The sequence below is a fragment of the Bombina bombina genome, chromosome 1 (assembly GCF_027579735.1).
Source record: "Bombina bombina isolate aBomBom1 chromosome 1, aBomBom1.pri, whole genome shotgun sequence".
Lineage (NCBI taxonomy): Eukaryota > Metazoa > Chordata > Amphibia > Anura > Bombinatoridae > Bombina > Bombina bombina.
This window is the reverse complement of record NC_069499.1, coordinates 553987559-554014626: the sequence shown is the minus strand read 5'-3', so window position 1 is coordinate 554014626 and position 27068 is coordinate 553987559. Positions and strand designations below refer to the sequence as shown.

Below are 27068 nucleotides of genomic sequence, written 5' to 3'. Positions count from 1 at the left end.
TGTTTATTTGAAAGTTGCAGCGGAGTTAACCTTATACACCCCCCCCCCCCTTCATTAACTAAAGAAGGTACCGCTTTTTTTTCTCCATAGGCTTAGAGTCCTGAGCCTCTAAAGTCTTTAAAACCTTCGTTAAAAGAAAATGCACAAGTTCCATTTTGAATTGAAAAGTCATCTTGTCTGATTGTGAGGAAGACTCCTCAGCAAATACCTCTCCCTCTGATAGGGAAGACAACCAATCTAAGAGCCCTGAACCTAACTGACTGAATACTTGGCTCAGACACACAGTGTTTAATCTTTCTCTTAATTGGAGGCAGCAAAGACTCCAGAACCTTAGACACTGCCACTTTTAACAGAGCCTTTAACCCCACTGAAAAATCTGATGTATCTTGATTAAGTTGCCCAACTGGATTATTTACAGTTGGAAGTGAACTGGGCAAGGGAGAATGAGATTGCAGTACAACTGTTAAACAAGCATTACATAACTGAGCAGAAGGAAATACTATTACCTTATTACAAAATAAAATTTTTGTGAGAGTAATAATGTTGGTAGCAATCTCTTTAGAAACTAAACTAAATGTTAGTGGGGTAGAAAGAGATCTATATAGTGTAACTGAAACACACTGAGATACAACTGACAAATCAGTGTAATACCTTTCTAAGCAAACAACAAAGGTTTTATCATTTAAAGGGACATGATACCCAAATGTTGAAGCACTTGAAAGTGATGCAGCATAGTGGTAAAAAGCTGACTAGAAAATATAATCAGAGCATCTCTATGTAAAAAATTTATTTACCTCAAAATGTCCATTGTAAAAGGTCTTTAAGCAGCAAATCAGTATGCTAGTCCTGGGACCTGCAAGGGAGCGTGCCTCATGCACACTCATGTTATTTTCCTATTCAGTTTAAGGAGGTTTACTATGAAATCTCATGAGATCACAGTTCATGACCTCAGCACTGCTGATTGGCTGCTGTTCATTTCTTCCTTTTTTTTACTTGCAGCTGAAGTATAACTGTTAACAAAGCACTTACTCTGGTGAGTTGAGGAAATTGTAAGGGAAAATATCTTCCTTTTTTACATAGAGATGTTCAGGTGATATTTTCCTGACAGCTTTTTAGTTCTGCTGCATCACTTTCAAGTGATTTAGCATTTGAGTATTATGTCCCTTTAAATGTGTTACCTTAACTGCACTGCCAGTATTATATTCTCTGGTAATACTGGTGACTGTAACCTAAACACTGGTAGAGTGTCTTGCTCCCTCCTGAACAGTGACAACAGCACGGTGTAGGCACGCTGAACCGTTCTAATCTGGGCACCTCCGCTGACTGTGCACCACTCTCTACTGAATCAGAAGAGGCAGGACCCGAGCTGGAGCTCAGAATGCTGCGAAAACAGCACTCCTCCCTCATTATGGAGGAATATGAAGGAAGGCCCCCATCCACTGCTTAAGCCTATACGCAGCATTCCGGTCACGGATCACTATGATAAATGTTTCACATACAGCCCCTTGTCACCCCAGTACTAGGGAACATAATAAAAAAAATTAAGAGCAAGGTGACAAAGTTTCAGTAATAAGATGAATGCTACAAACAAACCCCCACTTTGGTTACTGTGCACTTACCTCCCATGAATGGATCAGAATGATACACTTGTCCAGGGAATGCAGGTGATACGTGATTGTCACTGACAGCCTTAGAATTTGATGAGTCTTAGGAACTTCTCATCGATATCCAGGTCTGCTGTCAAAGTGTCTCTGCCAAGAAGAATTATAAGTCACAGCCTTCCAATAAATAACCCTCTCTTCTGGGAACTAACCACTGAGGGTATGAGGTTTTTCCTTTAACACCACTCTCTCCTTGCCTTCTTCACGAAGAGGCAAAGAACTACTGCATGGGAAGTAGGAGGGATATTTGAAAGCTCTGGTAGGGTGTCTTTGCCTCCTCCTAGTGGCCAGGTGATGTAATTCCCAAGTATAAGGATTATGGACTCTACTATTAGAAAGAAAAATGGGGTTCATGTCCCTTTAATGTGGTACTTTTCCCTTTGGACTTTGCTACAGAAACACTCATATTGTGATTAGATAAACATTGTTTTTAATACCAGTGATAGATAACCTTGACACCCCTAAGGTCTCAGAACTACATTTTCCATGATGCTTAACTAGACTGCAGAGTACCCAAGCATCATGGGAAATGTAGTTTCAAAACATTTTGGGGTGCCAAGGTTAGTCATCACAGCCCTAAACAAATGTCATTTTTCAAACGCTTATAACATAGAATGTGCAACTCAACTTTAACTAAGGTTACAAACCCATCAGAAAACAATTACTGCGCAATACCTTATTTAATACTTCCTTCTCAAAACCTAGAGTCCTGGAACACACCTATGAAAAGCAGTATCTAATTACCATGTGACCAAAGTCCGTCATATAACAACTATACTGGATTTACAGTCCCCTCTAGTCTGTTTCTGAAGATCTTGAATTTATTTAAATGGACAGTAAACCCCTTATAATTACACGATTTTTCTGTAGGCTTCCAATAGAGTAATATCAATAGTCTTAACTATATTAGAAAAGATTAACACCTTGTTTGCTGCGATTGTTTTTCAATAGTCAAATTACACGCACAACTTTCCTTATTTGGCGGAGTCAATCGGGACTTGAAGTCTATTTACTGTCCCTTTAATTCATTCATCCCAAATAAAGGCATGACATGCTGTAAATCATAACAGAAATCCTCTAACCCTTTTGTACTACACTGAGTTGTTTTTATTTATTTCATAAATAACTTTAAAAGCACAAAACATTTTGACTTTTTATTTTATCAGGCACCAATACATGAAAAAGTGTAGCCGGCTTGCAATTGCTTGATTTTAAAGCTTTATATATGTAGTTAAGTAAAACAGTACTCTTGATTTAACCATAAGATTTATTAGTATCTTTTCAATACTGTAACAGTTTATTCAGATTGTCAGTTTCTCGGATCCAAAGAGCTCTGGACTGAAGAGCTGCTAAGAAGCCTGGGAGAGCAAGTGAGTGCTTATACCCATAATGCTTATTATTGAACACTTTGCCATGCCGATTGCGTACAATTGTTTTTGTAAGTATATTTTTGGCAACTTGGAAGATTGAGTCTGTCTTGTCTCTCTCTTGTTGATAAAGACTGCCTTAGACTGGGGTTGCTCAGCATTAGGGGCTGAAGCCACAGCTTTTTTTTAAACATCCCTTTAATTTACCCAGTTATGTTTGAGACATAGTGATATGATACAACACTTTCACTTAGACTGTATGCCAACTCAGTCTGTTCATGTTCAGCACATGCCTGTGAATTTTGAAACACTTGGCTGAGATACCTCACTACTTCTCTAAATATTGTTATTGAAAACACAAAGTGTACCCTCCCATACAACTCAACCATACATGTCAGCTCACGTTGGTGAGGAAATTGCTCCTTTGCTTTGCAGCTAGTTCATTCTTGTCCTCTCTAAGTGAACCCAAAAACATATGTAACTGGGACTTATTACTCATACCAAGTAGAATTTGACTTTGCTCACTGGCCCAGTGAAGTGATTTTGTGTAAAAAAATTGCGTTTGTCCCACGCTCCCTAGAGAGACCAAAAGCAAATTCTGTAACCTGCAAGTCAGATATTTGGTTTAGCCAATATGCAGTATAAAAAAATAATAATTTGTTGCCAAGTGCTACTAAAATAAGAAACAATTAGGAGTTTGTAATCTTCTTGTTCTTTTATGTGCATTCTTATACTACATTAAAATGCATGTGCTATAAAGGACATAGGCTCACTACTTACGGCAACATAATGTTTTATTCTACAATATGCACCTGGGAAGCAAACTAGGGTCCCTTTAAAAAGACTAAAAACATGACAGTAAGTACTGGGGCATATGTAGTGATACAAAAACTATAACATATATTACAAGTTTTATAGAAAGTAAAACACTTGTCTCTGTAAAAATGACAAACTGCATCTCTCTTTTATTCTCTCTTATTCTCTTAACTATGAAATAGTTATTCCAATGTTTTTCCTGTCACAACGCCATTGGATTAAGGCCTGTTCTCTTCATTCAAAATTACTGCTGTATGCTTTAGCCTTGATTCGTAACACCATCCTCCTGGCATAAAAATCTCTATATTCTTCTGGCAATTCCTCTAGAGTTTTTAAGGCCCGGTCTAAAATCTGTACTGCTCTAGAAGCTGCTGTTGGATCTTTATTTCCATAAGTATCCGTTTTATCGTAGAATTCAGGAGGCAGGTGCTTCCAGAAGACATTTACTCCTATGCCGAATGCTTCTGCAACAGTGTTGTGAAACCAAAGGGCTGTATAAAAGGAAAACAGCAGTGTATTAATATATTTTTAATTGTTAAAATCAAGCAGAAAGTATCGTAAAACAAACACAGAAACATCCATATCTGGTTCAAAATAACCAACAAACTGTGAAGAGATATCCACTTACCAACATAATTTTATTTGTTTACTTAGGGAAACAAATATTAATAGTTGTAAATATACACACAGCCTTTCCTATGTTAGATATATCTTGCTGGGCTGAAGAGGAGGTGAAATGGAGTTCCCTGCGTGAGCTTAAAGGGACATTAAACCCAAAAATGTTTTTTCATGATTCAGATAGAGAATACAATTTTATACAACTTTCTAATTTACTTCTATTATGTGATTTGCTTCATTCTCCTGATATTCTTTCCTTAAAAGCATATCTAGATAGGCTCAGTAGCTACTGATTAGTGGCTACACATAGATGCCTTGTGTAATTGGCTTAATCATGTGCATTGCTATTTCTTCAACAAAGGATATCTTAAGAATGAAGCAACTAGATTATTAAAGTGAATTGGAATGTTGTTTAAACTTGTATTCTCGGTCTGAATCATGAAAGAAAATGTTTGGGTTTAAAGTCCCTTTAAGTCTTTCTCACAGGTCAAAGCAAAATGATCTTCTTGATAATTAAAGTTCATTTTTGAATTTCATATGTATTCTACTTTTCCAGATTATGAGAGGAGTTGTATGTGTTTTTATACCACGTGCATTAATTTTTGTCTGTTTCATATTCATGGAATATATTAACTCCTTAATATATATTGCCCATTCCACAACAGAATATAACTTCTGTTATTATGCTGTAAATCATTCTGTGATTGTGTTAATCCCTTATGCCAGAAAAAGTCTACTAAGGTTTGATATACTTAATTATTTCTGAAATCCTAGACATACATTTTTATTTCATAATAGTGAAACAATATGCGAACTAGTAATGTGACTTAACTGGCATAGTACAATAGTCATAGTGTTAAGGAATGACTCCACAATATCGCCTCAATGGGGTTATCTATATTCTATTGTAGCATCACTTGAAAAGTTTAGTTGGAGACCGTTGGCAGAAATATATCTATATCTCATTCATTTATTTATGTTAATACACTGTAACAGGAGAGACTGCTGGTCTGGGTCACAAATAGTTTTTTAAGATCGCCATTATGGTGATTGAATTGGCAACCTGCCAGCATTTATAGCAATGATTAGTGCGGTGCTGGAATCTTGTATACAAGTGTATCAACGCAACACCACAGTAAGTCCCAGCCTGAATATCAAATAGTTTCCAATGTGGTATAAAAACACACACAAATCTCAATCTTTTTTATGACTTTTTCTGTCCCATTTGTTTTTGTATCTTTTGTTTCAATAAAAGTTATGTTTCATTTTATTTTGCTACTATTCCTGTAATATAGGAACCATGTAAATACAATTCATAGCGGTAAATTGGTGTGGTGTGCTATTAAAGGGACAGTAAACCTTAAAAATAATGTTAATAAGTGCTATAATTCTAATAGCCTTTTTTCTCTTTAAATATGTAAAAATTACGCCGCTTTTACAGACCCGCATCGGGCCAGCTGTATAGTCACAGCCCGGCCCGACCGCGCCATAGCACTAAGTGCAGCTCGCTTACGTGCGAGTGATAAGAGGTTTATCGCGAGTATTTGTGCGTGTTGGGATCTTTGCTTGTATTACAAGTTGAAAGTAAACGCTATTGCTTGAGCGTAATTCAAGTTAACATGTGTCAGGTTAGCTCATCCTAAGAGCTCTGGTTAACTGTTTCACAAAACAAAAGAGTAGCACAAAACTGATCAAATATGCATTGCAAAGCACAGGTACACTCATCATAACACCATCTTATAAAAATGATTTAAAAAGGTGTTAGAAAAAAAAGGCAGGCAAAGGGCTTTAACATTGAGATACATATATATATATATACGTCTATGTACATGTACGTATGTATATAAATGTGTGTACATATGTATTTATATATATTTTACAGACATATATAAACACAAATACATACTATAAGTATACATAGACATATATAAGTGCATTGGAGCCCTTTGCAGTTAAAGTGATGGTAAACTTAAGCTCTACTCTCAACAATATTAGTAAACAAAAAAAAAAACAAAAAAAGTAAATGAAGGGCACTATAATTGATTAAAATCAATGTAGACGGTAAAATATATAAATAATCACCATTTCATTTTCTTATACATTCCGCTGTTCCTCCGCCCGAAATGCAGTCTATTTCAGTGTAAAATGACTAATCACGCTGAAGCCAATCACAAAGTGCCCCATTTGGTGTCCAGTAGATGAAAACATGTAAAAGCATATTTATGCAATATTCATATTTGATAAAGTGTTATTCTGTGTATTTAATGTAAATATTTCACATTCCAATGTTCTGCACATATATATTTATATATATATATAATATATATATCAATAACAGTTATAGTGCACTCACTGTTCCTAGGATCATCTGCCGGGGTGCTGCGTGGAAAAATGTAGATTTACGTTCAACCCCAAGGAAGAAAACGCTTCACTCTCCGGTCTTTTCATCAATATTTATTTATTATTCACAAGAGTTGTATTACAGCATTCCCAGACGTTTCGACACCTATTGGTGTCTTTTTCAATGGGTATTTGCCAAAATTCTTTTGTCCCAAAAGGCTCCTAACAAACTATTCCTAACCGCTTACCTATAAACCCCCGTATGTGCTCTCGTCACTTCCGGTGCCATGGAGGCCGCTCCCACTGCTCCTTCTCTGCCACATGGCTAATTATCATAGCTCCACCTGCGTGTTGACATATATTAACACGCAGTACACTCAACTATGCGCATGTCAGGGGCCAGCAACTCCGATAGCATCGGACTGACGAATATAAACGTGTGTTCTAAAAACTCATCTAGCCTGTCTATTTATTAAAAAAGTGCTGTAGTAGCACTATATAAGACCCTTAATATTTCCTATTTACACAGTGAACCTAATACCAGGTTTATTATATCAACTATATATCAATTAGATTCATCTCAAGCTTATTTGTGTTAACATAACGACTGTTCTATAGTTGATTGTAAAAAATGGTATGGAAATGGAGTTATTTGTTTAATGAGAAACTTATCATAATAACATTCATCCCTAATGAAATAAGGTAGAAAAACTTTTTTGGTCCGCAACAGTACACTGCTATCCACAGTGTCTGCAATATTTTTATTATTAAAGCGTCTCCTACGTGTGTAGTGGGGTCTATCTTCCTTCCCATAAAGCCATCTATAGACTCTCCTCTCTCTGTAATCAGTTTCTACAGTGGCTAATTTGCTATTTTTAAATGTCAACAAATCATTCCGATATTTATTTACCTGGCCCTGTAGGATCAACCTGTGGCTCGACATTTTCTCCAGGCAGGACACACAGCTGCAAGTCTAAGGACCATACTCATAGATCATGTGCCGCCCCTACGAAGAGGGGGAGATAGGAATACCAAACTCCTCCAGGTGGAAACCTCCTGGATCTACCGATTGGATACAGTAGCTCCAAAAGGACTAAATATACAACTGGATTTTAATGTTTTCCTTTAATGGGAAGTCTAGGATTGTTTGATCCAGGTCATTTCTATTATAAGGGACTGGATTATCCATTTGTATAGAGTGGATGGAATAAGGACATTTTCAAACTAAAGAAGCTCCATGATACAGTGTACTGTTGCGGACCAAAAAAGTTTTTCTACCTTATTTCATTAGGGATGAATGTTATTATGATAAGTTTCTTATTAAACAAATAACTCCATTTCCATACCATTTTTTACAATCAACTATAGAACAGTCGTTATGTTAACACAAATAAGCTTGAGATGAATCTAATTGATATATAGTTGATATAATAAACCTGGTATTAGGTTCACTGTGTAAATAGGAAATATTAAGGGTCTTATATAGTGCTACTACAGCACTTTTTTAATAAATAGACAGGCTAGATGAGTTTTTAGAACACACGTTTATATTAGTCAGTCCGATGCTATCAGAGTTGCTGGCCCCTGACATGCGCATAGTTGAGTGTACTGCGTGTTAATATATGTCAGCACGCAGGTGGAGCTATGATAATTAGCCATGCGGCAGAGGAGCAGTGACACGCGCAAGTGGGAGCGGCCTCCATGGCACCGGAAGTGACGAGAGCACATACGGGGGTTTATAGGTAAGCGGTTAGGAATAGTTTGTTAGGAGCCTTTTGGGACAAAAGAATTTTGGCAAATACCCATTGAAAAAGACACCAATAGGTGTCGAAACGTCTGGGAATGCTGTAATACAACTCTTGTGAATAATAAATAAATATTGATGAAAAGACCGGAGAGTGAAGCGTTTTCTTCCTTGGGGTTGAACGTAAATCTACATTTTTCCACGCAGCACCCCGGCAGATGATCCTAGGAACAGTGAGTGCACTATAACTGTTTATATATATATATATATATATATATATATATATATATATATATATATATATATATATAAGCAAGCAGGAAATTGCACTCCCAATAACCAAAGTCCTTATGCCCTGGGTGCAGCAAACAAAATAGATAGAAATGCAGGACAAGCGCACTCCAAGGGACTTTTCAAAATCACTTTAAAAGTGATTTTGAAAAGTCCCTTGGAGTGCGCTTGTCCTGCATTTCTATATATATATATATATATGTATGTATCTACACTTATATATAATCACACACACGTGTATATATTTGTGCAAAAAACATTATATGTAGAAATATTTATTTATGAGTAAATAGTACATATTATTCTATGGGAAAAACATTAGAATGTTAAATATTCATATATTCATGTCGGGTAAGCGCACGTCAGAATATGCGATCGGTTTTGTGTGGGAGTAGGGCGTTTTTTTTCTCAATTAACTTCTATGGGGTAATAGGTTATCGTGCGTGTGATATTCTAAGTTTGGCTATTTACACGTGTCGGTTTAGCATGTGCGTAAAAACAGTTTACTTTCAACTCATAATACGAGCGCAACCCGTCACGTTCAAAAAGCTTACTTTTAGCGGATTTAACGCTCGAGTATGAGCTATAAATAGCGATCCACTTGTAATCTGGCTCTATATGGGGATGTAGGTTATTTTGATCTTTGTGGCTCTTTAACTGATTATTTTAACTCAAGTTGTTAACATCATAGAAAACTAACTATTATGAGAACCTTCTTACATAGGCACGGTTATTTATATATACAGGTACAAATTCCAAAATATAGGACTTTTTCATTCATTTTTTTTTTTTTAAATAAAATGATTTTCCTGCAATAAGTCACAATCTTCGCTGCCTGCATTTTTGGTTTTCTTTTTTGTGATCTAAAATGCAAATGCTAGGCTATATTTATATAAAACAGCAATGATTACCTTTCTGATTACAGTACTATCTTTTTGATGTATACAAAAGTATTACAGATTATACAAAACTACCTTTAGGTTGCATATATAAATTGGATTAGGACATGTAAATATTGTGTAACTTACATAAGATATTGTTTTAGATTTTACCCCATCCCCTCTCTCTTTTATCCCCATCCCCTTACTGTCTAATTTTACAGATGCAAAATATACAAATATAACAAAATTCAAATTATTCCTAAATCCAAGCCTATTACAATCCAAAGACATTTGGATAAAGGGTTTTGTACCCTTAGTTTTATGCTTACAAAATATTTTGGCTTACCAGGAATAAACAGCACATCTCCTGCTTCTAACAAACATTCATATCGTCTGGCACGTGAAAAGAGGGGATACTTGGTCAAATCTGGATTATCCACATCTAAGACCTCAGATTTGTCACCTGTATACAAATAATATGGATAGAACAAAAATATACTCACAAAAAAGACCTCTATTTGTGTAAGAAGAAATATTGGTTTTCACAATTAGGTCCTTCCTTTAACTCCACGCACAAAAATATCCCAACCAAAAATGTGCAGAAACTATGACCAAACACTGTAATTATTAGGCAAGCTCTGTCATTTACAGAGAAGGTTTGCTTTTTTTTTTTTTTAAATGATAAATCCCATGATTTACAAATATCCACAAACCTGATAAATATAAATATGGTGCATCTCTTGGACTGTACAAAACAACTCTCTTCCTTCCAGTCACCTGAATTAGTAAATTGTCCATGACCTGTAAAGAGTAGCAGTAAGAGTCTGTGACTTCCCCATTTCCAAATATCACATATTTTTTACTGTGGTGGCTGAGTCTATAGAGGGTATAACTATTATTACCAGCAACTTACTGCTCTACAGTGGTGTGTTTTAAGAAAACAAGAAACTTGTATTCATGACACCTTCAATAAAAACAACTTCTATCAATACATTTATATAAATAAATAATTGGGCCTGGCTTTTATAACTTTTGTTTATTCCTAATACGTCTTCTTTCAAAATGTTCTGTAGCCTTGTGGACTACAATAAATGTATACCCTGTATGATTTTCATGCAAGTAAAGCCTGGTGCAGGAAACGTTTTGGATTTTTTTGTATATATACACACAGTACTATGCACACGTTTTAGCAGGTGAGGAAAATTTTTGTAACGTAAAATGCTTTGAAAAACAGAAAAGTTTAGTTTATTTGCATAAATTACCAAAATGCAAAGTGAGTGAACAAAATAAAAATCTAAATCAAGTCAATATTTGGTGTGACCACCCTTTGCCTTTATAACAACCTACATTCTTGTAGGTACACTTGCACAAAGTTAGGGATTTGATAGTTAAGTGTATTACTAAACAATTACACCAAAACGTTTCTTATTATCATCATTTTAATATAGGTAGAAATGCAATCATTAACTGAAACAGAAAACAGCTGTGCAGGAGGAATAAAACTGGGTGAGCAACAGCCAAACTCTGCTAACAAGGTGAGGTTGCTGAAGACAGTTTTATGTCAAAACTCATACACTATGGTAAGACTGAGCACCGCAAAGACACATGGTAGTTATCCTGTATCGGCAAGGTCACTCTCAGGCAGATAGGAGTTTCCAGATTTGCTGTCCAAGCTCTTCTGGAAAAGCACAAAGAAACAGACAAAGTTGAGAACCGTAGACGTAGTGGTCGGCCAATGAAATTATGTGCAGCAGCTAAAAGACACATCACACTAACTTCCCTTTGCAATCGGAAGATATCCACATGCTCTGGACTTATGAGTCAGAATTTGAAATATCTGGCTGTAGCAAAAGGCAGTTTGTTTGCTGAAGAACAAGAGGAGCTGTACAATAATGAATATCTGCAGGCAACATTGAGGCATGGTGGAGGTTCCTTGCAAGTTTGGGACTGCATTTCTGCAAATGGAGTTGGGGATTTAGTCAGAATTAATGGTCTCCTCAATTCTGAGAAGTAGGGGCTTATACTTATACATCATGCAATACCATCAGGGAAGCATCTGAATAGGCCCCACATTTATTCTACAGCATACAGCCCCAAACACACAGCCAGTCATAAAAAACTTCAGCGTAAAGAAGAAGGATGAGTCCTGGAAGAAATGGTTTGGCCCCCACAGAGCCATGATCTCAACATCATTGAGTCTGTATGGAATTACATGAAGAGAAAGAAGCAACTGAGGCTGCCTAAATCCACAGAAGAACTGTGATTAGTTCTTAAAGATGTTTGGAAAAACCTACTTGCCGAGTTCTTTAAACAACTGTGTACAGGTGTACCAAGAAGAATTGATGCTGCTTTGAAGGCAAAGAGAGGTCACAACAAATATGGATTTAGATTTTTTTTTTCTGTTTTAATAACTTTGCATTGTGGTAATTGATAAAAAATAAACTATGAACATTTCTACTTTTGAAAGCATTCTTACTTTACAGCATTTTAAAAAAAAAAAAGGGTTTCATTTGTGCATATTTAATCATTTCTATGATACTTTCTATAAAACTTTCATTTTGACATCTGTATGTTGAAGTCTTGGTGTACTTTTAAGGTTACCACTGCATAAACATGGAGCTCCATCAATAGTGTAACTGTTGAACTGTCTGTAAATTTAAAGGGACACTAAGAGCAAAATTTAAACATGTTAAAGTATTTTTGTTGCAAAAAAGGTTGTTAAAGTGGTCTCTGTACAGCTGTGCCTAAGGACTGATTGCTCGTGGTTAGACAATTACAGCTCCCAGTGCTTTTTGGGTGACAGTGACACTCCTCCAAACATTTACTTAGACACCTACTAGGTGCAACTACTCCCAAAGACAAGACTTGCTAGCAGATAAATGTTCCATACATCATAGTGAGTCCAGAGCTGCAGGCCTGGGGAGCTGATACGGAAGACACTAGAGAAGAACTGCTCCTTTTCAAAGAATTCTGGTATCTGGATATCTGCAGACAGCTGTGGAAACTGCTTACTGATGTCAGCAACGTCCTGAAGGCAGAAAGCTCTGTGGATATTATTTGTGATTGAGACAGAACATTGTAACATTGCAAAACATTTGAAGAAGAACCAAACTCCATTATTTACAGATAAAAATAATGTTAAGATAGTTTGCATGAAGAACAAAAAGGTTTTTCAAAAACAGATAAAGTAAAATAAAACACTGGATCAGATGGTGTTGCACATTGAGTCAGCTAGAGCATAGGTGTTTGCCATTGTTTCCTCACTTCTTACCTTGCGAGGGTCTTCACCAAGTGAACGTAAGTAGTATTTCTCATCCTAAGAGACACAACAGCTAATTTTAAAATGTGATATTGATGCTTGAGAATTAAACAATACTGAGCTAAAGAAATAAATAAATAAAATATTCAGATGATATGAGCTGTTGTGACTGTCCTAGTGCAAACTAATTATATTAGACAAATATGATTCACTAGTCGTTTTTAGCAAATAGTTCTAGGCTACATCAGATAATTTTCTTACCGCAACTTTATGTTCCTTTAAGACTATATAAAGGGAAACTGTGTGAATTAAATCTAAAATATGTGGATCAATTGGTTTACACTTATTACTAATTTCTGTTTTCCACAATCAATTACAAACCTTTGAGATAGGGTTAGTTCACATAGCAGCCCTGCCATTTAATAATATTCACTTTTACCTTTGAAATGAAGTAGTCTGTGTGTCTGTCTTCTGCTGCCCTTTCTACAAACGTGTCAAATGGCAGAGTTCTGAAACAAAACAAAATATAATGTATTAACCAAAGAGATCGTTTTTGTTATGGACCCTTTTTATTGTTGGAATCAAATTCAAGAAGGTGGCTCCAATAGTATATTTATTGCACACAAATATAGCACATTGTATTTAATCTAAAGAAACATTTTTTTCTTTGTATAATTATTACACTGCAAAAGAGGTGTATTTACTTTTTTATGTTGCTGGGAAATAGGAGCTAAAACTGTTGGGGGCATAATGTTTGGAAAGGCTTCACACAGCCACAGCTTTTTTATGAAGCATGTACTTTGGATTTTGGCATGTTTAGCAATGAGCAATAGGAGAGCTTTAGTTGTACAAATCCATGGTATCTCCTCCCTTTTCCAGTCTGCTTCTCTAGCCCATCCTGCCTCTTTCATCCAATTGCAAAGCCCTGTAGCTAGTGAAACAAACAGTGTTGTTGCACACTGTTATCTAGTCAATAGGAACATGAGGCCCCTGGTCTAAAAAGGGAAAGTCTGTTCTCTGAAAAAGAAAGAGTAAACGCCTTGCAATTATACAAAATTTCTATTGTGATGCTATAGAATAACATACTATCCAAGTCTTTATTTTAAGTTCAGAGAATTAGAAATTACTCAATTTCCAGAGCTAAATTAAATGAAACGGGACAAAATAAATAATGAAAGTTGTTTAATTGTGCATAACATGCTATTTAAAAATCTCAAGGTATTTACTGTCCCTTTAAAGTGGATCTGAACACTGATTTTTTTTAAAAAAAAAAACAAAACAAAAAACACAATAAGATACATTAATGTTTAATTATATTTAATAAATGACCAATGCACCTGCAAATCACCTTTCTTCACTGCAGTGTTTTGTTTAAACAGACATATGGCTTTTTTTAAGCTTATGAAAGCTATATAATAAATATTTATTAGGCAAATAATTTCCAGGGCCACTTTCCTGCGGTGCCTATTGCTGAACAGGGGTCACTTTTTCAGGGTCCCTACTGGTAAGCAGGGATGAGCAGGCTAGTATATACATGTCTATAATATTTCCTCACATCAAACTTCCTCCTTGATCCATTGCACATGTAGTGTTTAATTTATATATATTCTTAACGCATAAATGTCTTTCTTTCATGGTGGTGAAAGTCCAAGAGCCACGGCATTGAGTGCCACTCTGCCAAGAGGCAGTCAGAAATTACACATCAACAGCTTTAGTTACTCAAGCCTCCTGTTTCCCCTCAGTCTGCTGTATAGCCAAGAAAAGGAGAAATAAAAAAAGAGCAGGAATAACAAAGCAGGGTAAATGAGGTGCATGCCAGAACCATTGGTTAGAACAAACATAGGGAGGGTCCCGTGGACTTGCACTACCATGAAAGAAAGAAATGGATCAGGTAAGCATACATTTTGCTTTCTTTCATAAGGTGGTGAGAAGTCCACAAGCCATGACATTTGGGATCTAATACCCAAGCTGTGTCCACTATCCTAGAAAAAGTATGAGTGGTAGTTAGTTGATTAAGACCTAATAAGTGGAAATGGTCAATAATCACCTAATCGACCCCCATACAGATATGAGGGATGGTTAGGAGATTAATCTCTCTGCAATCTTCTTCAATGGCAGGGCCCTCTTCACCCAGGCGGCAGAGACGGACTTCTGCTGACTCTTCTGCCGCCTTTACTCCACATCTTCTTTTCTTTAGCTCTCTTCTGGGAGTCCTCCTCTTGATGTGATCTCCGCAGCACACTGAAATCCCGGAAGCGCAGAACCCCAATATATATGGGTACCACTTAATTCTGATTGGCTGATTTCAAATCAGTCGATACCTATTGGCTTATTTGAATCAGCCACTAGCAAGAACTTTTTAAAATTTAAATTCTAATTATCATTTTCTATTGTATAATTTGAATTTACATTTTAAAAGGTTCTTGCTATTGTCTGATTAACCCCATATGAGATTATTCAGCCAATGGGGTACTTCGTTTTAGGGGTATTAGGATAAGAGGTTAGTCAGATGGCAGTTATATTCTAGGGATCCTTTACTATACATCACCAATATGGTCAGCAATGCTGGGCGTTGCCCAAGCCAGTATCGCCGACCAATGGTGTGTATTGTAAACGCCTTTTGGCAATGCGTCTATGTCGGGAGCTTGGAATATTCCGACAAGCTCACTCGACATAGCGGCAGAATTCTTAGAATATGTTGCTGCCTTGTAGCACTTTCGATCATCGGGGCCTTAGTGTCAGAAGGAAAATCTACAGGTCTCTCCTCTAAAGGGAATAAGAAAAAAAGAGGGAAAAGTGGACAGTAATAGAGCACTCAAATAGTACTAATTAATACTATGCTGAGCAATATAATGAGGGTATTACTGGTCTCTCGAGGCACCCCAGAGACCAGTAATACCCTCATATTGTTCAGTATAGTCCTTCTTATAGTAACTTCGAGACTATTTTGGGAGCTATCTTAATTTATGGTAATTGTGGTATTGTGGCACTTGCCGTTTTCAGTCTCAGAATGGTACTTACCGCTCCAGTACCGCACTTTTTAGAAGTTTTTGGTGTGAGGTTAATCCTCTTTTGTAGTTAAAAAAAAAAAATATGTGCAGTCCGTGAGCCTTTTTTGGACTGTACGGTCCTGAGGGCTTGCCATATAACAGAAGTTATATATATAACTTATGTTATATATATTCAATGCATATACCCATATAAGAAATTTCCCTATGACATCATGAGAATTAGTTTGATACCAAATATGACATGGTTGTCATATTTTTCATCCTTTAGTGCCACATATGCGTTGAAAGCATGTCTCAAGTTGTACCTGTGTCCTCTTATCTGACTGAAAATGCAGATGATACTACCTTTCCAACAGGGGCCAACTCTGAAGGGTCTTGAAAATCGCATGGAGTTCCAAAACATTTGTTGGTAAACTTGCATCCTGAGACCCCCAGACTGTACCCAGCCTGAAAAAACTTGCATCTCTTGTGATCACAGTCCAAATAGGACCAACAAAAGAAACTTGAATAATGGACTGTATGATCCCTGCACCATTGCCAAAGCATTCAAAACTGAAGAGGCTTCATGTAAAAAAAAAAACAGCAAACTAAATAGCATCCAATTCGCCAATCATTAGGCTTAGAACTTCCAAAAAAAAAAAAAAAAAAAAAAAAAAGAACACTGAAGGACACAGAACAGACTGAAGATTTGAACCAGTGGGGATCAAGAGACCGTTTTTGAAAATTGATTCTACAACCATGCTGCTGACAAAACAACAAAAGGCTGTTGGTGTGAGATACTGATAAATTAAAAGCTTGAAATACCCTCTTATCACAGACAAAAGAGTACCCAGAACTTTTGAAAATATTCCGGGAGCAGTAAACAGACCAAATGGAAGAGCAACAAACTAAAAATGTTTGTCCAGGAAGGCAAACCTTAGAAACTGAAAATGATCCTTGTGAATAGGAATATGAAGGTATGCATCCTTTAAATCTATTGTGGACATTAACTGACCTTGCTGCACAAGAGTCAGAATAGTTTCCATCTTGAAAGTAGAAACCCTGAGAAACTTGTTCAGAGCTTTTAAATCCAAAATTGGTCTGAAAGATCCTTCCTTCTTTGGAACAATGAAGAAATTTGAATAGAACCCCAACCCCTGTTCCAAAATTGGAACTGGAACAATGACTCCCATGAATTCCAGATACAAAGCAGACTAAAAGAAGGCTTTTGCTTTAAAATGAGCCTTTGGAATATGATCCCCAGAGGCAGAACTTTTTTTCACTTTCTGCGATGAGATTTTTTTAGTGAAAAATTTTCTGCAGGTTATTTTTTAATAAAAATCAATTTTAAATTAGGCAGTTAAACTAAATCACCAGTTCAAATTCAATGTGTTGATTAACTGGAGAATAATTACATTTTTAAAGTTTTTTTATAATATATTTCAGCAGTTGGAAATTGGATTGCAAATTAGCTGCACACAATTTTTTTTTTTAAAGTCTCTTAAATAAATGTTTCCATTTCTCTTGGTCTAACATAGAAATGTAATAATAAAAAGGTGCATTGCTCATAAGAATGGCTTATATTCAGAAAAAAACAGCAAACTGGGAAAGGCTAGGGGTTGGGATTAAAAACAATCTGAGAGCCAGTCAATCAATAGGTTGCTGCTTTGCACCTTTACTGCATATTTGACTGTTCACTTTAAACAGCACTTTGCTGTGGATGCGCTGTTTTAAGGAAAATTGACACAATACAGCCAGAACACACTGCTGTTTGAAGAGAACAGCCTGATGTTGAGTAGTGCTGCAAAGTTAAAGCAGTAACAGTTCCTGCATGTGTCCTGCTCTTTCTGCAGACATGATGCATTTTCTGCGATGACATCTCAGATCAATGTATGTTCTGCCTTGGGGTATGAGACAGATGAAACCTTCCTCTGAAAGGAATCATCCTGAAACCTATTCAATAGCCCTAAGAAACTATATTCGGAACCCAGGGAATATCTGGATCGGGGGCCGCATCTTCATGGTAACTTGGACAAGGAAGCAGGTTTCTTAGATTGTTTAGATCTGTTTCAATTTTAATTTTGATTTTAAATTTACTGTGATGACACAGGGTTAACCAACCCTGCACCAGTCACTTGTTTGGCACAGAGAGGGTTAACAGACCATTTCCACCTTAAAGGGACTCATATGCTAAATCACTTGAAACTGATGCAGTATAACTGTAAAAAGCTGACAGGAAAATATCACCTGAGCATCTCTATGTAAAAATGGAAGATATTTTACCTCACAATCTCCTCAGCTCAGGAGAGTAAGTTATGTGTAAAAAAATATACTTCAGCCGTTGCTCAGCTGCAGGTAAAAAATAAAAATATAGGAATGAACAGCAGCCAATCAACATCAGCAGTGCTGAGGTCATGAACTCTTTTGCTGTGATCTCATGAGATTTCACTTAACTTTCATGAGATTTCATAGTAAACTTCCTTAAACTGAATAGGGAAATAAGATGAGTGTGCATGAAAGCTCACTCCCTTAGCTGTCCCGGGACAGACATACTGCTTTGCTGCTTAGAAGTCCTTTACAATGGGATGTGGCTACTGAGGAATTTTTTAGGTAAAATATCTTTCTTTTTCACATAGAGATGTTCAGGTGATATTTTCTAGTCAGCTTTTTACAGCTATGCTGCATCACTTTCAAGTGTTTCATCATTTGGGTATCATGGCCCTTTAACCAATTTGTCACAGCCTAGCCACTCTAGGCAAGTCTGTGGCTCCGTGGGTGCAAGGGTTAACAACACTCTCTAGTCTGTACTAGACCTAGAAAAAAATGCCACAAAACTCCTGTTTAATGCCACCCACACTTAACTATTTCTAAGTTGGCACCACTTAAGATTTATTATATGGGAAATCTTAAGGAAAACAAAGACTACCAAATTAAAATCCCAGAATACAATTTAGCAAAAATGTATCTAAAAAACACAGTATTAATACTACCAGTCTCTTTCAGTAACATGGTTCAAATATATTTATTATGAGAAAAAAAGGTCAGTCGCAATTCATTACTAAAAAAAAGTTGTTGACAAATACAAAAATACACAAGCAAACATTTTTTAAAATAAAAAGGAGAAATAAAATAACCTAATACTGTACTAGCTTAGATGTCTGCACCAGGGAGATTGGCAAGAAAAGATTGCTACTCACGCTGTTGGTACACAGGCTCCCATGTAGAATGCACAATTTGTATTGTTAGAATTAAAGTTTTATACCTGTTCCTCTGATATCAAATTCCTTGACCAAACCTCCTTCCAGAGGGGCGAAGGAATATCCACCCCTCTCTTTTACGACATGTGATAAAGCTCTGAATTCTTGGATGAAATTATATAACATTTTATAACTTCTATTATATATATTCAATGCATATACCCATATAAGAAATTTCCCTATGACAACATGAGAATTAGTTTGATACCAAATGTGACGTGTTTGTCATATTTTCATCCTTTAGTGCCACAGCACTAAAGGATGAAAGCATGTCTCAAGTTGTACTTGTGTCCTCTTATTGACATCATCTAGCTCTGGGTAGATGGCACTGTTTTTTTATTTCTCTCCACATATGCAATAAAATTTGGTCAAGTGGGACTTAGAAACTATTTATGACAGGAAGGCCTGTTTGGTTACTGAAAATGAAGAGAGACATACAACATCTGAAAAAAACAAAGCACACAGAGAAGAAGTTAACCTCAAAAACCTAAATTCATGAGGTTTTCATGACATACCCTTAGATTTTTTCTTAGCCATAGGATCCTTTAACTATCTTCCAGTTTAAGGATTCAGCATTACACCAGCAGCTCTTGTGAGCTGCTGGTGCAATGCCGCCCCCAGCAGATTTGCGGCCAATCGGCCGCCAGCAGGGGGTTGTTAATCAAACTGATCGTACTCGATCGGGTTGATTTGTGGCAATGTCTGTCCGCCTCATCAGAGCAGGCGGACAGGGTTATGGAGCAGCGGTCTTTAGACTGCTGCTCCATAATTTGTGTTTCTGGCGAGTCTGCAGGCTCGCCAGAAACACGGGGCGTCATGCTCCATACGGAGCTTGATAAATAGGCCCCAAAGTATATAATACATCTTTTAAAAGCAAACTAATAAGATTAACTTTAAAAAAAAAAAAAAAAAAAGAGGATGACTCAGTATAATGATCAGAAACAGACTTCTGATCATCAGATAATATCTCACCCTCTGCGGATGAATCAGCTGAACAATTATCCAAAACATTATCTAATAAAGGCTTAGAGCTAGTAAGGGTAAATCATGAAATTACCTTTTACGCTTACTTGAAGGGGGCATAGCCGAGGCATTTAGAATACAGTAGAGCTTACAAAATTCTTGAATCCTGGAGAACAATGTGTAGAGCTCCCCTGTGTGGATCAAACAGTAGAAGGGCAGATACATTTAAAAGCAAGAGCTGCATTAGTCTGATTAGAATGCATAATAACATTTAAACAAGGTTTACATAACTGAGCTGGAGGCAACACATCAGCAAGTTTGCAATAAACACACTTCACTAGGGCTGCAACTAACGATTATTTTCATAATCGATTAATCGGCCGATTATTTTTTCGATCAACTAATTGGATAAAAAAAAAAAAGAATCAATAATTGTTTCCTATATTTAAAATAACATCCACATACTGAGTGTTACAAATATAAACTTCAGACTATGGGGCCCATTTATCAAGCTCCGTAAGGAGCTTGTGGGCCCGTGTTTCTGGCGAGTCTTGAGACTCGCCAGAAACAGCAGTTACGAAACAGCGGTCACAAAGACAGCTGCTCCATAACCCTGTCCACCTGCTCAGAGCAGGCGGAGAGGAATCACCGGAATTCAACCCGATCGAGTACGATCGGGTTGATTGACACCCCCTGCTGGCGGCCTATTGGCCGCGAGTCTGCAGGGGGTGGCGTTGCACCAGTGTATTGCTCTCCGCATTCAGCGATGTCTGTCGGACCTGATCCGCACTGTCAGATCAGGTCCGACAGACATTTAATAAATATGCCTCTAAAACTTTACATTAACACAACTGTTTGTCCAATTTTTAAGCAGCAGAGCACAGTTTTATAATTAAGCAAAACAAAAGCACAAACTGTTTTGAAAAGGAGGTAGACGATCACTGTTTATAACATTCTGTTATTCACTCTTTTAGAAACTTTGCATTGAAATACAAACATGTTAACATGACCACCTGCTCCTGGCTGAGGCTGGCTCTACTTTTGCAGCTATATTGCCTGCAGCAGAGAAGAGGCTCTCAGATGGTGTTGAGGTGCCTGAGATGCATAATTAGGGTTTTGCCAATTTCACCAAAGTGGGATATTTATCTTTGTTAGCTTCACCAATGCTAAGTATTTTCCACCCTGACAAGGGGCCTCTCAACAAAGTAAGCCTGGACTTCATTCTAACATAAAAAATATCTTGAATATCTATATGCAATGATAAATAACCAGCTTTAAAGTTAGGGAAAAATATCAGATATATACTTTAAAAATATATAAAAAAAAAAAAGTCAAAGCACTTTATATCAATAACAGGACAAAGCCTTACACCTTTATCTATACAGTACATATAATCAGCAATACCAAGCAAACCGCTAATAATTGTGCAAACAGATAATAGTGCACATCAATTCAAATAACTCCCATTAATCTAGTGCTTGGTGCAAATAACAAGCTTGGCACTATATCATGCGAAGCATAGTCCCAAATCACTTGATTTAATGTAAACAATACAAATGATGGCTCCTATGTTATTTCTGGGTTGCACATGAGCCAGGAGTAGTTAACTTATACTGTCCTGAAGAAGTGAAAAGTAACAATCTTTAGACGTCCTTTAGGCTAAGTGCATAACCATAAAACCGAATACCATGTGCAGGGGGAGCTCATTGGAGTGAAGCAGCTGGTGCTGTGCACAGACCAACTACTTGCAAACCAAGTAATCGATTATGAGATTCGTTGACAACTATTTTCATAATAAATTATTATTGATTATAACGATTAGTTGTTGCAGCTGTACACTTCACATTGGTAGGAAAGTGTTCAGAGGAAGTAGCTTCTAAAGATGTTTTAGGAACAGAGACTAGTGAAGAATACAAAAAAAAAAAAAAAAGAAAACCATAAGGCTATATCCCCCTAAAAAGAGCTCTTGAAACAAAGGTAAAAAAAAAAAACTTACCCCCTCCAAGCAAAAGGCATTAACAAAACAGCAAAGCTGCACAGCTCTAACCCAGCACCATCGAGGAATAATGCAGCCCGCTAACCCAGCACCAAAAAGAGGAATAATGCGAGGAAGAACAAAGTGCACTAAATAACTTGATAGCGTGCTCAAAACAGAAATGGAACACACACGTAAACGCCATGATTAAATAGAGTAAAGTGCTGCCAAAAAAAAAACTACATGCTCTATTCTGACTAGCCATTGTGCGCAAACCTGATGTGCACAAACTCATTGAGCCAACAGCGCTAACACAATGTAAACGATACACTCACAAAAAAATGAAAGGGGAATAAAGCCTTATAATGTTAAAGCCAAACAAATATAAATATACTTTATATATACTAAATATTGTGCCCAGGCTACAGAATACAATAATGTACAAACTAAACAGCCCAAGAGTTCAAGAAGTATACATAAAAAATGTACGTACCTACAGACACCCAGCTGCTGGAAGATAAATTAGGATTTAGTAGAAAGCCAAACCAGTGCTGAAACATAACAGCAGAGGAAATGGAATAGGAATATATCAAAGACCCGGCATGAGGAGGCTAAGGACAGGTTAAAAATTGTGCCACTACCCAATACATCCCTCTGTCAGCAACTGCATTCTGAGGGGAAATAGGCTTCAAAAACAGTCTGAGAACCCCTCTCACAGAAGAACATCTGTAACACCTTCATTCTTCACCTTTCTCCAGCAGAGCCAAAGATAAAACTACTTTCTAGTAAGTTGAGAAGGGTTTTATAGAGCTCTTGGGGTTGGGAATCTTTGCCTTCTCCTTGTGGCCAGGAAGAGTAATTCCTAGGAGTAATGGACTCCCACCACCTGTATGAAAGAAAATGACAGTACCTGAACTGTTAAGTGAAGTTAAAGTGAAGGTAAAGTTAACCTCATCTCTATCTATAATATCATTAAATGTTTAAAAATAATATGACTTTCATTCATCATATTTGATATAAATCGTTATATTTAAATATATTACCTTTATAATTTGATTTCTATTTGTTCCCAAATACAACCTGTAAAAAATTATTTTTTTCCCCCTTTCAATCACGTGTTATTTTTAACCAACTGATTTTTCGGCCGTTAGGCGGCCATCAACCGACGTCATCCACCCCTCTACTCGTCACCGCATATGCTAATGACTTTTTAATAGGTTTCTCAACCCTGCGCGCACCCGTTTCTCGCATGTGTGCTTCCTACTACCAGATGGATATCCCCACAGACTATGTCATCACTCTTTACACACGCGTTCTATAACCTGTTTACACACGCCTTCTATAACCTGCTCAAGTTGTCGATGTGCCTTGTTACCTGTCTGTACGATCAGAGACAGGAGCTGCATTTATTGATATCGTTGAAACGTTTCTTAAAAACATCGACCTGTCAACTCGGTTTGCCCAATTGTAATATAGATTCTATAGTATATTGGGCAAACAAAGTTAATAGATCGATGTTTTTAAGAAACGTTTCAATACGTTGCAATAAATGCAGCTCCTGTCTCTGATCGTACAGACAGGTAACAAGGCACATCGACAACTTGAGCAGGTTATAGAAGGCGTGTGTAAACAGGTTATAGAAGGCGTGTGTAAAGAGAGATGACGTAGTCTGTGGGGATATCCACCTGGTATGGACATTGTCAAGTAATAGGATGGGACCATCGGCGATTAGCGCATGCGCAATTGAATTTGGGGTTGTGCACGCGCATTTGGGAGCGGGTGGGACCGCTGAATGCCTAAGGAGGAAGTAGATAAACGGTAGTGAATTGGAAATTATTTTTTAAACACAAATATTTGAAAAATAAAAATAAATCCCTTAGCGACTATTATAAGGTGATAGGGAGAAATGGTATATTTGATTCAGTAAACGATAACTTTACCTTCACTTTAACTACACTAGCAGCAAGAAACTATGTATATCTGAAAAAATATCTGTGCTATTCAGTGTGGGGAAATCATAGCAGAGACTGCTAAAAGTCTAAAACATAACCCTGTTTACTCAAGGCAATGAGAGACACAATCCGCAAAACTAAACAATGCCCCAAGAGCTCTTGATATGTGAGTACTTTCCGCCCTTGCTGGAAGTTCTCACTGGAGTACTTTAATAGAGGTGCGCACTCAGAGATGGCTGCTGCTGTGCCGAGACCACAGCGCTATGAAGAAATAAATCCATTCTAAGCACCGATAATTAAAGCCCCTGAGCCTGAAGCTGAAATAAACAAAGCGCTAAATTTGTAAACCATTTGTAAGCATACGAAACTGCTGCACTGAAATGGAACATTTCAGGGATGTAAAGTATGCGCTTTCTGTGCAGTCTCTAAATAGCAGTAACCCTTAGCCTCTTACAGTTGTCCAGTGTGTGCCCCATATAAAGAGCCCCTCCCCTGGCTGTGATATACAATATGTATTGTAATTACTCTGAAGCCTGCGGGCTGTGTGAGAACATAGCATGTACCTTAAAGGGACAGTAAATCTTAAAAATAATGTTATATAATTCTGCACATAGTGCAGAATTATATAACATTATATTAGCCAATCATTTATAAAACATAATTTCCCCTATTAATTTAAATGAAAAAAAAAAAAAAACGCTGTTTCACAGACCCGCTCTCTGCTGAGCGGGTCTGTTATATTTACTCAGCGCATCGGGCCAGCTGTATAGTCACAGCCCGGCCCGACCGCGCCATAAGACTAAGTGCAGCTCGCTCCTGTGACAGGAGCGAGCTGCACTTAGTCTTATGGCGCATTCGGGCCGGGCTGTGACTATACAGCTGGCCCGATGCGCTGAGTAAATACAACAGACCCGCTCAGCAGAGAGCAGAGAGGCTGTGAAACAGCGTTTTTTTTTTTTTTTTAAATTAATAGGGGAAATTATGTTTTATAAATGTTTGGCTAATATAATGTTATATAATTCTGCACTATGTGTAGAATTATATAACATTATTTTTAAAGTTTACTGACACTTTAACTGCAAACACTCACTCTACTGAACTTACCCCTCAGCATACATCTTGTGTCTAGTAGACGTTCCTATCCTAGTAAGATAGTACCGACTCAGGATCTGACATATGATGTACCCCAACAGAGCCAACAGAAGGAGGCTGCAGGACCAGTCCCAGAGACACCTGAGGCAGGCTAGTGAGAAACTCGGATGAGTGTTACCACTTGGCTAAACAAAAAAGGTACTTATAAATGTGGAACTAAAACATTTTTTATGTCAAGTAAATAAGAAAAAATATCAAATTGATTTATATGCCAATTGTGGTTTTAATAGGTAATATATTTACTCACATACAACTTATGTTTTTTCAATATGTAGGTAAAACTACACGAACAGTAAGAACACGCTTTAATGAACATATCAGAGATGTAAAAAACTTTAGCAAAGATTCAACTGTGGCAGATCACTTTAATAGTTTTCATTTAACAAATAAAGCGAATCTTTCCTTGCAGGTTATAGATATTGCCACAATCCCTTTAAGAGGTGGAAATAGGGATAAGATTTTGGAGAAAAAAAGAATTGTATTGGATTCTTAAGTTGTGCACACATTTTTCCATTAGGTATGAATAGGGAATGTGATGTTAACTTTTTTTTTCATAGATAATTAATATTAATATCATGTCAGGCTGTTGGTATATATATATATATATATATATATATATATATATATATATATATATATATATATATATATATATATATATATATATATAAAAATATAAATATAAATGTGGAACAAGCGCACTCCAAAGGACTTTAACAAAATCACTTTAATCAATACTGATTAAAGTGATTTTGTTAAAGTCCTTTGGAGTGCGCTTGTTCCACATTTCTATTTATTTTGTTTGCTGCACCCAAGGCATTATACTTTTGGAGCTAGGAGTGCAATTCTCTTCTATTTTTTATATATATATATATATATATATATATATATATATATATATATATATATATATATATTTCTATTTATGAATATTTGATATTATCATCTCATGCACTGTCATACAAAAGTAATAATTATTGGTTAATTATTCCTATAGACACTAGTTTGATAAGGTCTATATTACCATATAAGTATATGCAATGATATTCCAGTATCTATTAAGGAGATTGTTTTTACTCTATTGTAACTTTCTGGGCCTGAAGTGGTTAATTTGACTGCTGCTCCTGCCTATAAAGGCTTAGAGTTAAGGCATAGACTGTAGTCTATGAGTAAGCGCCTATAGAGGGCGTGAAACATGTTAGACTGATTGTCCTCCTCCTGCCATGTCTGCATGTGTTTTTTAAGCTGGTTAAATAAAGTATTTTTTTTATTTTAAACTGCATATTTCGGTCTGGAGTTGTACCTGCCGCTTTTTCTCATCTGTGTATCTATGCGGTTTGATCCTCCGCTTTGGCTAGGGTACACCAGGAGTCCGGGGTTAATACTTCACTTGCTTGAAAGAGCTTCCGGGTCAGTTAGCTGCACGCCAGGGTTGAGGTCTCCTTTTTTAGTGAGAAACTCGCTCTGCGGTACTCCTCTACATCCACAAAGCAAACAAAAGGTGATTCCAGCCACGTTTGTAAAGAAATAATTAAGGTAATTTCTTTTAGTGTCCATAGGAACAAAATATGTTTCAGGCCTGCTTGTCATTCTCATGGGAGAGGGTCCAGGGGTTTAGAGCTCATGTGAGGGGGTGTCAGACTTAAAGGGACACTGTATCAAAAATTTTCTTTTGTGATTCAGATTGAGCATGAAATTTTAAGCAACTTTCTAATTTACTCCTATTATCAAATTTTCTTCATTCTCTTGGTATCTTTATTTGAAATGCAAGAATGTAAGTTTAGATGCCGGCCCATTTTTGG

The 27068-nt window shown here is 36.8% G+C and overlaps 1 protein-coding gene across 3 annotated transcripts in view; it reads right to left on the bottom strand.

Moving 5' to 3' along the window:
• Positions 1-2802: 2802 nt before the first annotated feature.
• TYW5 (tRNA-yW synthesizing protein 5) overlaps positions 2803-27068 on the bottom strand; it is a 36456-nt gene continuing 12190 nt past the window's right edge. For 2 of the 3 annotated variants that reach the window (XM_053698726.1, XM_053698724.1), the window contains 6 exons: positions 13417-13486; positions 12990-13034; positions 12609-12746; positions 10432-10519; positions 10065-10181; positions 2803-4335 (listed from right to left, as the gene is read on the bottom strand). In XM_053698726.1, coding sequence (XP_053554701.1) covers positions 4079-4335; positions 10065-10181; positions 10432-10519; positions 12609-12746; positions 12990-13034; positions 13417-13486 — 715 coding nt within the window. In that variant the 3' untranslated portion in view covers positions 2803-4078. Of the gene's footprint in view, positions 4336-10064; positions 10182-10431; positions 10520-12608; positions 12747-12989; positions 13035-13416; positions 13487-20281; positions 20575-27068 lie in introns of those variants that run through there. The other variant, XM_053698725.1, reaches the window with a different exon arrangement.